At 45.6% G+C, this 14,897-nt stretch overlaps 1 protein-coding gene across 1 annotated transcript in view; it reads left to right on the top strand.

Moving 5' to 3' along the window:
• Positions 1-614: 614 nt before the first annotated feature.
• LOC147637327 (Translin family protein) overlaps positions 615-14,897 on the top strand; it is an 86,405-nt gene continuing 72,122 nt past the window's right edge. The window contains exon 1 of the mRNA XM_086799100.1: positions 615-785. Coding sequence (XP_086655226.1) covers positions 689-785 — 97 coding nt within the window. The 5' untranslated portion in view covers positions 615-688. The remainder of the gene's footprint in view (positions 786-14,897) is intronic.

The raw sequence follows: 14,897 nt of genomic DNA on the forward strand, positions 1-14,897 counted from the left end.
ATGTGCCCATGTTAGAATTTTGCCACCTCATTTTGCATGTGAGGTTGTGCAACCTAGCTAACATGGGCACACAATTTTTGGAAAAGGCTTAGGTACATGGACAACATCCATTCGTAGAATGTTTTGAGAATTATTTTTACTGAGCATCACATCAATCCTTTTCACTAGCTTTCCGACAAGCATTTTCTTCACACTTCAACTAATTATAATCGAATCTTAAAGGCGACATTTTCTCCCATCAATTTGAGAAGGCTTTTTAGATGATTAAGCAAGTTTTAGGCTAAGCTAAACTGGTCTTTTCCCAAACACTGCGAGTCCCATGTCCATAGGTGTGCCCAAGCTTAATTTTTGAAGAGCACCCTTGCCCTTCAAAATTGATGAAATATAACATTTTTTTTTTGTATTTTAGTGTAATTTTTGACAAGCATTTTAAAATTTACAAGTATTTTACAGCCAAAATGTTAAAAAACGAGCATTAGGCCTACCAAGAAGAAATTATGGGTGTGCCCCAAATGAAACAATTTCAAGGAAATACCTTCGAGGGTTCACTAGCTACCTTTGTGAACCCACCTTAAATAGGTGGTGGAGCTAGGTTGAACCCATAATACATCAATAAATGAAAATGAAGGTGGTATACCTATGAGTTATGTGAGAACATGAAAAGCTATGCCAAGCAGCTGAAATTCCCATGAGGTGTGCTTTGTGGAGACCCATCATCGCTTCTGCGTTGCTTACGCCTTTGCCCCTCACCACCGCCATCACACCAGCTTTGATGGCGCCCTCAGGTTAGTAGTACGCATGTCTATATTTCACTCAATTCTCCTTCTTGGTGCACAGCTTTAGCCACTGCATCAGGCATCACGTTGCCCTTAGGGTTTGTCCTGTTCGTAATGCTCTTGCAAATTACTGTTTTTTCATATGATTTTCATACTACTTGAAGAGGAGTTTTTCTATGGAGGGTGGGCATCACTAGGAGTGGAAAATGAAGGAAAAAAACATTTCGAGGCGTGAAAATCATATGAAAAAACAGTAATTTGCAAGAGCATTACTCCTCTTATTCTTGAAAATCTCACATAATATATTTAATGGAAATGCAAAAAACATTTTGGTGCCATATAGGCTTCGAGTGAGGTACGTGAGGTAGTTTTTTTTTTTGTTTGGGGTAGGTTTTTCTTACTAATTTCAAAAAGATTAACTACTAACCCATTTTTTCGCTGCTTTTAATCACACTGCCACACACATGCAAAGCTCACTTCCACAAATTTTTATTTTGCATTTTTGTATTAGATTATCTAGTTGGACTTTTGAGGAATTACTCTTATTGTCATTGAAAGCAAGCAGTCGTGCCGATCGAGTGTGTATTTTCTACTTTCAAGCTAAGATAAAAAAGAAAGAAAGAAAAGAGAGCAAGCAGTTGTATCAAACTACATTAACACCCATCAATGCTTTATGGCATACATAAGGAGGTGTCAGCAGCCTACATAAGGAGGTGACTGTGCAAGTGATGGAACAATCTCGGAGGGACCCGTGCAAGCAAGAGGAAGGGCCTACTTCTAAGTTTGGGTTGCCCCACAATTACCCAACCCAAGCCACCTCCCCTTTGAAAGTGGGCGTCCAGGGGAGTGAACGAATGACCATGTGCAACCCCCCATTATGTAAGGTACCATGAATTGTTTACCCTTTTTTGTGTTACATGTGGCAAAAATGCTGCTGCAAATGATACCTCTAAAAACCCCCTTACACCAAGTGAAGACGAGAGTACTCAGTAAGCTGAACTTGGCCTTGATATCATGTCTGAGCAACTATGATGAGGCTTTTAAAAAAAAACCACAACGGGACTCATCCAACAAGAGAGGATAGGAGGCTTTTTTGACCACAATGGGACTCATCCAACAAGACAAGGGGCTAGCCTCCAAATCCACCCCTATGACTGCCCAGCCACCCCTTTGAAAGTGGATGCCCCTAGGAGTGAAAGAGCGACCATGGACAAGGCCCTTACACATTCACCATGCTTGTTGGCATGTGGGACTGTTGTTGTGTTGTGTCTAATCCATTGTGTTGTAATTAATCCATAGGTGATGCCTTCAACACTCTCCAGCCAGGTTAATCAGTTGGCCAGCAGCCAGGACAGCTTGAAGCACACGTGTGAAATGATGAAGAGAAGTGGTAGCATTTAATGCTAAATATCAGCAGTCATGAGCATACATTAAGTGGCTGACAGCAGGAATACATGACCGACTAGCTTTAAATTTGCTTATATAAGAAGTCCCCTCAGCCCTTGCATAAATCATCTCATTCTTCATAGAATTCAGGAGTAAAACATTGCAAACACGTGTGTGCTTGAGTCTTTGGTCTTGTAGCCAAGCACTCATTGTGCTGCAGTCCAAGGCAGTCCGAAGCTATCTTCAGCATTCAGCCTTAAATACTGCATCTCCCTCAGCAGATCTAGGTGTGCATAATGAAGGAATGCACAATGGAAGATGGGAAAGTGGAAACGCAGGAGAGAGAGTGAGATGGAGAAAAACGCAGGTGGATACCTGCTCTCAATATCAACCAAACAATATGAACATGCTGGTACAAGTCCCGAGCAAGAGGGGGAAGATCACCCCGTATGTGAGGGACTGCAGCAAGCCAAAATGCAGAGGCACAAGGTGTGTGTGAGGGGGGAAAGTCCCGGCTATATATTTGCCCAAAAAGGGGAAGCCGACCAGCACCACATGACTAGGCAAATAATAACCCACGACTCATAAATGGGGAAAAAGGTGTGAGGGGTGACCATCCCCTCATGCTAACACGGTCAGCCCTAGAGGCACCAATAGGACACCGCAGAGGAGCCAACAAGAAGGGGATGATGATGTCTTAACACCCCCGCTCAGCACCGGATGTTGAGTGAACTCCAAGAAGCCAGAGACACCGTCCTTGATCAAAGATGAGAGACTGCAGCAACATATACCAGGAAAGGTCCACAAGCAATCTCCTCATCAGCAACTCAGCTACAAAAGCAACAGAACAAGCTGTCTGGTACACCGCTCCTCTAGAAGAAACAACCATGCATAGGTTGCTTCATGTTGCTCCAGATAATGGTTCCACTTACAATGCAAGAGGTTTTCACATGCATGAATGCCCATTTTTTGAGTTTTCATTCACACATGCGCCCCAAACACAAAAACAGAATGCTATGCAAGATTGTAAATGCAATGCAGTGGGTTTTCACATGAGCCATGCCCTCATGGGGTTTTCATTGACTCATGCGCCCGTTACAAAAATGATAAATAATCTGGATGGAGAGGGTGATCCCCCTCTCAATATGTGGAGGGTGATGGTGGAGGACCAATGCTGATCCGTTCGCGAAGATGCTCGAGGATGGGCCGGTTAATGGACTTTGTAAGGATGTCGGCATGGTTGTTCGTCGTAGGAATGTATTGGAGCATGATGGTACCAAGCATAGTTGTTACGAGGCGCGCCTCTAACAGTTTGAGGCGTACGACTGCTTGATCGAGGCGTCCACTTTTTTTTTGGGTTTTTTTTTTGGGGGGGGGGGGGGGGGGGGGGGGGGGGGGGGGCTTTTTTGTTGGTGTGAGTCTTTAGACAGGGGCTTTCAGGGCCCAAGGCAGCCCCTCTCAAACACACTATCTCTCCCTCCCTCCCTTAAGCCTTTCTCAAGACCCAAAGTTCAAAGTTCAAACTTCAAACACACTAGGATGATGATGTTTTTTATACCCACTTTTGGAGCTCTCTCTATACTCTACTGGTTCATTTCAGTTCATTTCATTTTACTTTGTAACCCTTGAATCTTGATGATGTATCTAGATGATAAGGATGGACTATTTTGGTCTTGGTCTCATAGGTCATTTTGGCCTTTTGCAGACGTTTAATACAACTTTCTTTCTCACACACACACACTCTCTCCCTCTCTCATACACACCCTCCCTCAAGGCTCATACATACACACTCTAGTCTCTCTCTCTCTCTCTCTCTCAACTTTCACTAGATATATTGTATCTATCTATCACTATATATATATATATATATATATATATATATATATATATATATATATATACGAGTCTTTTGAGGCGCGTACCATACCTGCCTCGTACCAAACGCCTCTGACGCCTCTAACAACCGTGGTACCAAGCTCAACCTGTTCCTTGGTAAAATGAAAATGGACACCCACACGCTTGGTACGGATAGAAAAAATAGGATTGCCAACAAGGACAATTGCACTCTGATTGTCGACAAAGATGGTAGAAGTGGAGTCAATTGTCACAAAATTCCTTACAGCTTCTATTTTTCTATTGTTCATGTGTGGCATGTGGAGCCTGACATGACATACATGTATGGCTGGTGTAGCCTGACATGGTGTGTATGTGTGGCATATGGAGCCTGACATGATAGTACATGTATGGCTGGTGTAGCCTGACACATAGTCATATCAAAACGTGTTTCTGGAGCCCAAAACGCAAGAAACGTTTCAGAAACTCCTATTTTTTTGATTTCTCAAAAAACAAAAAATGTTTCTCAAAATGTTAAAAGTTCCTATTGTTTGGAACTTTAGCAATGCAAAATTATATAGAAAAAAAACCGAACCTTGGCGTTTCTTAGCCGAAGGCCGAAACGTTTTACCCCGAAACCCCAAAAACCCCGAAACGTCAAAAGCCTCGAAACGTTTCTGGTGACTATGGCCTGACATGATAGTGCATGTGTGGCTCGTGGGGCTTGACATGGTGTACATGTATGGCCCATGAAGCTTGACATGATGAAATTCTCTGGGACTAGCTATCTTGGAGATCTTTTGTATTTATGTTCTGGGAAGGTTTCGGAAGGATTAGGAGCCGTGGACATTTTATCGGATACAACTGAGCAAATGGGTGTTTCTTCCAATGTAGCTGCACTCTTGTGTGTGCATGACTTTGATTTTATCTTTGGATGACTTGTCTTGTTTGCCTGGACAATGCCTGAGATTTCTGCCTGCGTTGTCTATGGGGCCGGGGACGCCTGTGGACGTGTATGTGCACACCTGTTTGGGACTGACAGGTGGTCTACATGTGTTTTGCAGGTGGTAAGTATTCCCAAAAACTCAATTTACAGCTTTATGAGTTCACATGCTAATAATTATTGATGCAGGTTCACACTCACTTACAAGTGGTCGGACAACTTATAAGTGAGTACACTTTGAGCAGGACTTATTTAATACACGTGGCGGCCAAAAGCTGGGCATTGGACATTATTTGGGCCTCCTTCAAGTAGGCACCCCCTTCTGGACCTAAAAAGCACACGTGGGAGCTAAAACTGGCGAAGGAGCTCTAAGTTGGAGTAAGACTCTAGTTTTATGTGAGGCGCCTGCTTTTTTGGGTGCATGGGAGCTGGTCGACTGCTTCTACAGGCTGTTTACAGCCTTCTACCGCGACAAAAACCTTATAGGTGCATGGGAGGTGCACTACTGGCCGGCTGATTTACAGCTTGAACAGAGGCTGGACAGACCATAAAAACAGATAGAAAGGGCTGGTCGAGGGCATTTGGACAGTTTTCCTTCTGAGCGGGGGCTTGCAGGCTTGTGTACAGCTGCTGGTCGATTTCTTCTGAGGCTACTGAGGGCTGGCTGACTGCTGAAAACAGCCTTTGAGGGCTGGTCGACTTGCTCTATGAGCCAGACAGGAAGAAGACGATGATGTTGAGTTGTCCCGGGCTGATGTGGGAGTGCTATGGGCTGTCCATAGTTGTCTTGCATGTGCTTGATGCCAGGAATGCTCACTTGTGCGGAGAATTGTCAGCAAATTCAGTTTATGTTATGTTTTCTTGTTTTCATATTGTATTGGAAGAAACAGGTGCAGCTAGTGGTGAACCCTGGGCACCCACAAAGCTGTATCGGAAGCAAACTCCTTTTTGGTAATCTAACCATAAAGGGGGGGGGGGGGAGCCCATCTTCTGGCCCCTAGTGTGGTGTACTGTGCAGATTTGTCATCTTGTTTTATTTGGCATGCTTATGTGTATTTTCAGATTTCATGATTGATTAGATTTTCCATGTATAGTTGCCCTTCTGTTTATGTCAATTGTAACGTGCATCTCCTCAAGAAGCTGACGAAGATACATAGCCTCAGTGGTGGCGTCATAGAGGGCCCGGCACTCAGTCTCAGCGGAAGAATTTGCAATAGTATCCTGCTTCTTGCTAGACCAAGAGAAGGGACCAGATCCAAGTGAGTACAAATAACCACCATGAGAACGCTGGGAATTGATGTCAGTGGCCCAGTTGGAGTCCGTGTAACCACACAGGGTGATCCCATTACTGAAGTGAAGTCCAAACATATAGGTACCCACGGGATAGCGAACAACTCTCATCGTTGAACTCCAATGTGGCTCCTTAGGAGCATTGAAAAATTGACTTAAAATGGATGTGCAATAGGAAATGTCAGGTCGAGAGTTTGTGAGCCATATGAGTTTCCCAACCACTTGGCGGTAGGCTCGCTCTTCATGTGGCGGTGAGTCCTCTTCCTTTGATAGTTTGATGGTGGGATCCAATGGGGTAGCCACAGGGATAGCACCATTGAGAAAGTAGGAAGTAATGAGTTGAAGACAATACTTTTGTTGTGACACAAAAATACCATCGGGATGTTGGACCACCTCCATACCAAGGAAATATGAGAGAAGACCGAGATGAGTCATCTCAAAAGTTCTTCTCAGCTGTGCCATGATATCAGTCACTTTGGCTTGATTTGAACCAGAAATGATGAGGTCATTGACATATAGCAGTAGGTAGCAAACCATTCCTTGATTTGTGTGGATATAGATATTGGGATCACAGTGAGATGGTTGAAAACCTTGGTTGCGTAAAAATTTGTCGATGCGATGATAGCATGCTCGGGGGGCTTGCTTAAGCCCATAGAGAGCTTTATGTAGGCGGAAGACTTTGTCGTCATACCTGGGGAGCGGGAAGCCCGGAGGTTGGTCAACATAGAATTTCTCCTCGAGAATGCCATTTAAAAAAGCACTCTTAACATCCATCTAGTATACTGGCCATTTGTGGTGAGCAACCAGATTGAGTGAAAGACGGATTGTCGTCATTCGAGCAGTGGGCGCGAAGGTCTCATCGAAGTCAATGCCTTCTTTCTGGCGAAAGCCTTGCACAACAAGCCGGGCTTTGTACTTGTCGAAGTTACCATTGGCTTTAAATTTGGTGCGAAAGATCCATTTGGTTCCAATGACCTTCTTATGATGAGGGCAATCCACAAGGGACGGCGTGCCATTATGGTCAATGTTTTCGAGTTCCATAGCTTGTTTCCAAGATGGAAGTTTAATAGCATCTTTCCCCGATGTTGGCTCATCATGCGCCACATAGTCTGCGGAAAAAATAGAGGCAAATGAGGCACGAGGAGTGAGCCTGGTGGACCGACGAGGACCGTCCAAGGGAGTATCATGAGGAAGCATGCGAGTCACGCATGGTCTGTTGGTACCAACGGGGTAAAGGATCCCTGGGTGGCTATCGGGAGGAGGAAGGCTCCTCAAGAGGCGGAGTAATAGTTGATTGATTGGGTTCATGTGGCACAATCAGAGATTCTTGTTGGGGTGGTATGGGCAGCGGAAGACGAAGTAAATCCCGCTCATCAACGACAATGGTTCGACGAACGAAGACTTACTTTGATCTAGGATCAAGGACTTTGTAAGCCTTTGATTCAAAAGAGTAGCCCACAAAAATAAGCAACTCACTCCTTGGCTCAAGCTTGCCCCTCGTGTCATTCGGAGTGTGTGTGTACGCATGACACCCAAATACACGGAGATGCACCCTTGATACATAACTTGGGCACACTACCAGGAGATGAATAATGCTAACACCCCCTCTTAGATCTTGGGAGTGAAACCGGTCCAAGGAGCTGGAAAAGGAAACCTCCAAAGCAAGTCGAGAAGTCGATCTGCTCCTGCCTCTGCCACTTACTCCAAGAAACTGCTCCCGATTTAGAAGTCAAGCAAAATCCAAAAAATGAACCACTAGAATCCAGATGTCCATATCTCCAACCCAATCTGTGTCACACCTGTCCACACAATGTGCTACCTCTTCAGCCCAAGAAAGGATGTCGTTTGACTCTCTACCTCCAAGAAAAAAAATATGCTTCCTTAGAGAACACCGCCAAATTGTCTCCTCCTCTAGACACTCTAGAGGCCCACAATGCCTACATCAGCCTTGGTACTCAAGCCTCCAACTTTGAGCTTATTGAGCACCAATCTCCAGATACTAGGTTTCTGGATCTCCATGTATCCCTCGGTTCAAGAACGCCTCTCTGTCTTGCTAACACTCGAAGTGGAAGAAACATAACTCTAGCACTCTAGCTGACAATCCTGCCGGCACCTGACCTTTAACACCTGTATCCACAACCTGCCGTCGTGTGATGGGACTACTACTCACACACCCCTATGAGTCACCCAGTCACATGGCAACACCCCCCTGAGCTCTTTGGTGTTAACTATGGCACTGAGCTCAAGAAAGCTCTCTTGCCAAAACTTGATAACCCCAGTTGGCAAGCTCCCAACCAGCCAGTCACGTGTCCATGTGGAACCAACCATCCATAACTCATCATCCCAAAGCACAATCTGATGTCAATCATCTGCTTCAAACTGCTGCTCCACTGGTACCTATCTGTATCCAATGGACTTATACACCTGCCATGCATCTTTTTCCCATCCTGCAACTGAGCAAGTACCTGTGAACCTCAACAATAGCTTTCGTCACCAAATGACCTAGCCTGCCTCTGCATGAATGCTGATATCAACCTGTACACCAAGCTCCCAAATCAATGCAACTTGTACACCAAGCTCCCAAATCAATGCTTATCCTAGGGATGAAAACTCCTGTGCCTGTACGCTGTAATCCAGAAGGTCAACTGCCTAGGGAATAGGAGTGGCACACGTTGCCAAAAGTAACCACTTCCCCCTCTCAAGGTGAACACCCTGAGAACCTGAAAGAAAACATCTGTACACCAGCAAAACAAGGCTGAACTGGCACAAACTCATAGACCCCTCTTCCACCGAGAAAGGACTAACTGTCTTCCACACACACCTCGAGGATCTGAATTCAAGTGTGCACTCATGAGTCTGAAAAACCCTGACAAAGCAAAGATTAGCCGAGCAAGGGCTCAAGGCCATGTGGGAAGGCACCATTCCTGAAAAAGAACACCTGCCTCCACTGCCTCCAGAAAACGCAGATGAGATGATGCAACAGAAAACGCTGTTGTAACCAGCAAGCAGCTCGTGTACCAAGAAGAAGAGAGGGTGGTAGAGGAAAACACAGCCATCATGTTAGTACCTCCTCTGGCCACCCCAGATCTGCAGAAAACGCAGCCATCACAGTTCCTCCTCTGGCCGCCCCAGACCTGCAAAACGCTGCCATTGGAGGCTGCCCTTCACCTGCTCACAAGGGCAGAAAACACAGCCATAAGGGTACCTCCTCTGGCCACCCCCGACCTGCAGAAAATGCAGCCCGTAGGGGCTGCCCTGTACCTCCTCCAGCCGCCCCAGACAATGCCAAAACGCTCCCTCCTCCTCTGCAACCAGCAGTATCAAAAAAACGCAGAAATCCTTCTCTCTCTCTCAAAAAAAAAGGCCAGAACACCTTCTGTAGAAGAGCCTCAACCTGGTGCTCTGATACCATGTCAGAGTGCACAGCGGAAAGCATGAGACATAGGCATAGAGAGAAAGAAATGAATCTGCATAATGATGAAGAAGCAATGATACAAATTGCCCTCTGCAAGGGGTGGTCCCCGTAGGTGAGGGCATGATGAACAACTACTCCCGTAAGGGAGGACCCGGGCCTGGAAGCCCCTGTCAAGGTGAGTACAAACGAGGAGGAGGCAAGCCTTATATAGCCCCAAAATAAGCTGGCTGACTTGCTCTAGAAAAGACTCACGACTAGCTAAAATAAACATGTGAAAAATGGGTGGCAACCCCTACAACCAAGGGCCTGAACATGAGGGAAAAATATGGTGCTGCCCGGGATAAATCTGGGCACCCTTGATACATAACTTGGGCACACTACCAAGAGATGAATAATGCTAGCAAGCAGGACGTTGAAAGATGAAAATGTCAGCATTGCCTGCCATATGGTGTGTAGCTCCACTGCCAACTACCCAAGTGACCGGATGGTCACAGGGAAGAGTTGGGTGGGCTTCAATGATGGGCACAGGAGGATTATCAGATAACTGACAGATTTGAACGAAGGCAAATGCTTTCACACGCTGACAGCCTCGTTGAGGTCTTTGTTTCTTCTTCCTTCTGGAAGAGCGGCCAAAGTCAACCTCAAATGTGACCTGAGCGACAGTGGCCGAGGGGCGAGGATGTGATGGAAGTGATGACCAATCAAACAATCTCTTCCGGGGTGGCAAAAGAGACTGACGGGGGGGGGGACCTTGAGTGACCTGACCAGTGGGTCGCCACGGAGAGGATCTAGGTCAATTTGTACCATTGCCTTGTTGTTGGTTCCTTGGTGGGGAACCCTGCAAAGTAGGTGCTGGATTATTACCCCCTCTTGACCACCAATTTGGGGCATTGCTACCACCTTGGTTGTTTTGGCAATTCGAGTTAGTGGTGTTGGGGTTGTTACCTCTATTTTCCTTGGCTTTAATGCCACACTCATCATCAACATGTCCAGGTATTTGGCAATGAGTGCAGAATCTATTCTTTTTGGGAATATTTTGCGAGTGGGTGTTGAAGGGTTTTTGGGATCAATATTGTTGCCTTGAGGTTTGCCTTGATTACCTGAGTTGCTGTTCCCCATCCCTTGCTGCCCTTTTTGAGTAGAGGTGGTATTGGACACAAGGGCCCCCTCTTGAGTAGAGGAGGAAGAAGGGGACTTCTTGGGATGCAACTCGTTATGCAACCGAGCGAAGCGCAAGAGTTGGCTTTCACACTCATATAGGTTAGGCATAGGTTCTAAACTAATGGTCTGTGTGACAAAAGTAAAGAAACTAGGCAGCAACTTGTTCAGTAAAGTGATAACCTAGTCTTCTTGCGACTTGGCGGAGTGAGTGGTGGCGTATTCCGCGTTAAGGCGCCGGTATTTAGCAACCTTGACAGTCAGGTCATCCCCCTCTTTGATAGAGAAAATTTGGATTTGATGCTTGAGATCAATGCAACGCGTGCGATCACGTGCGGCATCTCTCTATGCAAGGTGTGCCCATCTGTCAGAGACATAGGGGAATTGCTAAAGTTGTGAATGAAACTCTGGTAGAAGGCCTTGCATGAGCTCCACTATGGCAATGGCATTTCTAGCTTCCCAATAGCGGATGACTTCCCAATAGCGGATGACTTCAGGAGATGATAGGGAGGGGTGGGGTTTTGGTTCAAATCCCTTTACTAGGTTCCAAGAACCTCGGGAGGTAAAAACCTGTTCTATAAGATTAGCCCAGGTAGTGTAATTAGACCCGTTAAAACGAGTCTTTTTTGTTAAAGCATATATGGGGAGTTCCTCCTAACCCTCTACACTCTGGATATGGGTACCAGGCATCTTGGACCCCCCCATCTCCTTCCTTTCATGTCTCTATGTAGACAATCCACTAATACTCGGCCCAGGTGTAGGATCGGGGGAGGGTACTCCAAAAGATGAGATATAAGGTTGGGGACTCTGCACAGGTGGAGTACCTGGCTGAGGCACAAAACCTTGAGGAGGCACATATACAGGAACAGAGGTAGTGCCTAAGATGGGTTGGCAAACTATTTGATACCCCGGTCTGTTGGGTGGCAACACAGTGCCAGAAGGCAAAATGCCGAGAGGTCCCTGTGGTGGGTAAAACCCATACGCAGGTTGCTATGGCCCATGGGGGTGCGGCCGGTAGTGGCTCCATGCCAACACTAATAGGAAAAAGATGGGTTGGGTGGGAGGGTGGGTTTTGAGCTTGTGAATGAGCAGTATTCCAAAACACATTAGGAGCAGGAATAGAAGGTGAACTAGAAGAGAAAATAATGTTACCTGCATGAACACCAGTAAACTGGGAGCGAACTGTGCTCCTAGACCCTCCTCTATTCGGGTTCACATAATTCCAAGGATCGAGGGTAGTTGATGGTACCATATGCTGAACCTGTGCTGCAGAAGAAGACACCCAGTAGAATTAGGAACATAAGCACTCAAAGGTACATACGAACTTGACTCGGTCTCTAGTAGAGCTGATGACAATGGAACTCCGGACGACCATGATGGTACTTGTCCTCCTTGAGAGAAAATCCCATATCAAAGTCCAGGTTGTCAGCTAGACTGAGCAGCAGGATTCTCTAGATGAGGCTGAATACCAGGGTCCAGTATTGGCACATTGGCAGTAGGCATGTATCCCCCTCTGGAAGGAAAATCTGGTAAGCTTGGAGAAGGACGAGATGCCAGTGGTGTAGAGGGTGAGTAGGTGTAAATAGGACGGTTATCTCCCAATGAAAGACCGTGAATGGGGCTCCCTAAGGAAATCCCATCCTCCGTGTGGTCTAAATCAGAATACGGAGAATCAACAGGTTGATCTCTGGAATTGAGGGTAGACCCTCTGATATGAGGTGAAGCACCGTCGGTGTTGAATGAGCAGAGAGGGCTGCTGTCCCAAAGATGAGATGTAGATGTAAAACGCTGAAGTACTGTAAATGTAGGCTGCTGCAGAGGTGTAGTACTGCTCCAGAGTATGAGAAGCACAAGTGCTGCAGATCCAGAGATGTGGGCCAATGATGGCTGCAGGTAGAGAGTGCTGCGTTTGCAGAAGCCGAGAGCAGCAGCAGAAGTATAATGATGAGCAACATGTTGATGTTGATGCGCCGGCAGCAGCAGAAACTGTAGCAGCATACAGAGAATAACCATGAACAGTGTGTTGATGTTGATGTGCCGGTAGCAGCAGAAACAGCAGCAGCAGCAGCAGGGAAAAACGATGATCTTTTGATGATTTTATGAATAATGAGGCTTTTTGTATATATATGTTGAAGGGGTGCTGGTCGGCCAGGGATAGCTGTCGGCCAGCAGAAAAAGACAAATAAATGCCAAAAATCACACCCTTTTGGGCTGGATAAAATATTAGTTTGGGTATATTTTCACACATTAAGTGGGTAGATTGGGACCCAATCTAGTGTCATCTCTACATTCTCTCTCTCTTTAGCTCTATCTCCTATGAATAAAGATTAAAGGGATTGCTTCATGCTCACTAACATAAAGGTATAAAGAAGGTCTTGCTGAGCGTTACACGATCATACTGGTTGCATGTTACATACGGTCTCGCCATGTGCACGGCATGAGCATGTTTGCTCTCCCGATCCAAGACAGACCTTCAGTGGTGCATCTGCACATCTGTGTCTCATAATAACCTAAGCTCTCACCTATATAGTGATAATTATGCCATAAATAGCTAACTTGCTATAAATGGCCATTAAGCTTGTTTTACAATCCACGAACCCTAGCCACGTATCTTGCTAATCCCTAATCTCGAGGCCCCCTAACTTTGTTGGATTAGGTCCCTAATCGGGTGTCTTGGTACATAACATTGTGACCGGTGTAGGAGAGAACTTATTGGGAAAGTATTGCTTTTGGCACCAACTCAATTTGATGATTCCCAACATGAATGGGTGGGAGCTTGGGCGAGTGGTCATTACTCAACCTGATGTCGTGAAGCTACGAAAGGAGACCTATCATTCGTTGCTCTCAAGGTTTTGTTGGTTGACTAGTGGATTGATCTTTTGGATGATTGGAAAAGGACCAAAGCTTCGAAACGAGAGCTTGGGACAACGCTTGGCTACTTGCTTCAATCTTTGCTTCGATCCGGAGATAAACCCAATCCCCTTCTTTGTAGTTGACATCTCTTCTAGACTTGTGCGCTTGCCTAGTATATGCTTCTTGAGCTTTGGCGAGGTGCTCCTTTACTGACACAATGATTTCTGAAAATGTTTTTGTGATCTTGTTGGCCTCCAAGGAAGGGGACACCATCCTCGTAAGAAGTGACAAGAAACGGTGGCCAAATGCTTGCTCATAAGGAGTCCGACCAATACTGGACGAGTGAGTATCGTTCAAGATTTCTTTACCAAAGGAAGATAATAATGCTCCCACTTCGACTGCTGATCATGGCAATATGACTTGAGAACATCAAATGCAACCCTACTTGCTTTGTATGAGGAATGGTCACCTTTTGGCAAATCTGACATGTTGATAGACATCCCTTCTCATTTTTGGCCAATAAAATGAACGGTCTAACTTTCCAATGTACTGTTGATACCGTGATGACTTCCGACGAGAGTCATGGGCATTGTGAAGAAGTGTCTTTCGCTTTTCCCTTGGTATACATAGCCGGTTCTTGTAAAACAATCATCCATCTTGGATGATATAGTGACCTGGTTCTGACTGAAGGGCCAATCTATACTGAGTCGTGAATTCCAAAGAATCCTTATACTGTGCTTTAATATTGTCTAAATTGTTTCCCTGTATTTCGAGCATAGTGGACCCTTACAGAGTTTGAATGGTATCTTTGTGACTTAGATTGGCAACGGGGTTATTTTGTGTTCCATCATATCTCCAAAGTGCTGGAAGATCTGATTCCATCTGACTTGTCTATCACTCCATTGGGCACTAGGCATGGTTTGTAGCTATTTAAGTGCTTGATGATCTGTCTTAACTGCGAACTCTCTCCCGTTAAAGGAAAGGTTTCCAATGCTTAAGAGCCATCATCACTCCCAATAACTCTGTCATACAGTGAATAATTCTTCTTTGCGTCAATCAATTTCCGGCTATAATAAGCCACTAAGCGCCCTTCTTTTACCGTGTTTGCTTGTTTGGTAGGAGATATCCACCAGTAATGTCCTCCTTGGCCTTTTTCTCAAGTGTCTTCTTAGGCTTGAATTCCCTATTCTTCTTGCCTCTTGAGGTGCTTTGGGAATATTTCTTTGTATCCTTGTTATTCTGA

The sequence above is a fragment of the Cibotium barometz genome, chromosome 6 (assembly GCF_041138505.1).
Source record: "Cibotium barometz isolate CiBa-2024 chromosome 6, ASM4113850v1, whole genome shotgun sequence".
Lineage (NCBI taxonomy): Eukaryota > Viridiplantae > Streptophyta > Polypodiopsida > Cyatheales > Cibotiaceae > Cibotium > Cibotium barometz.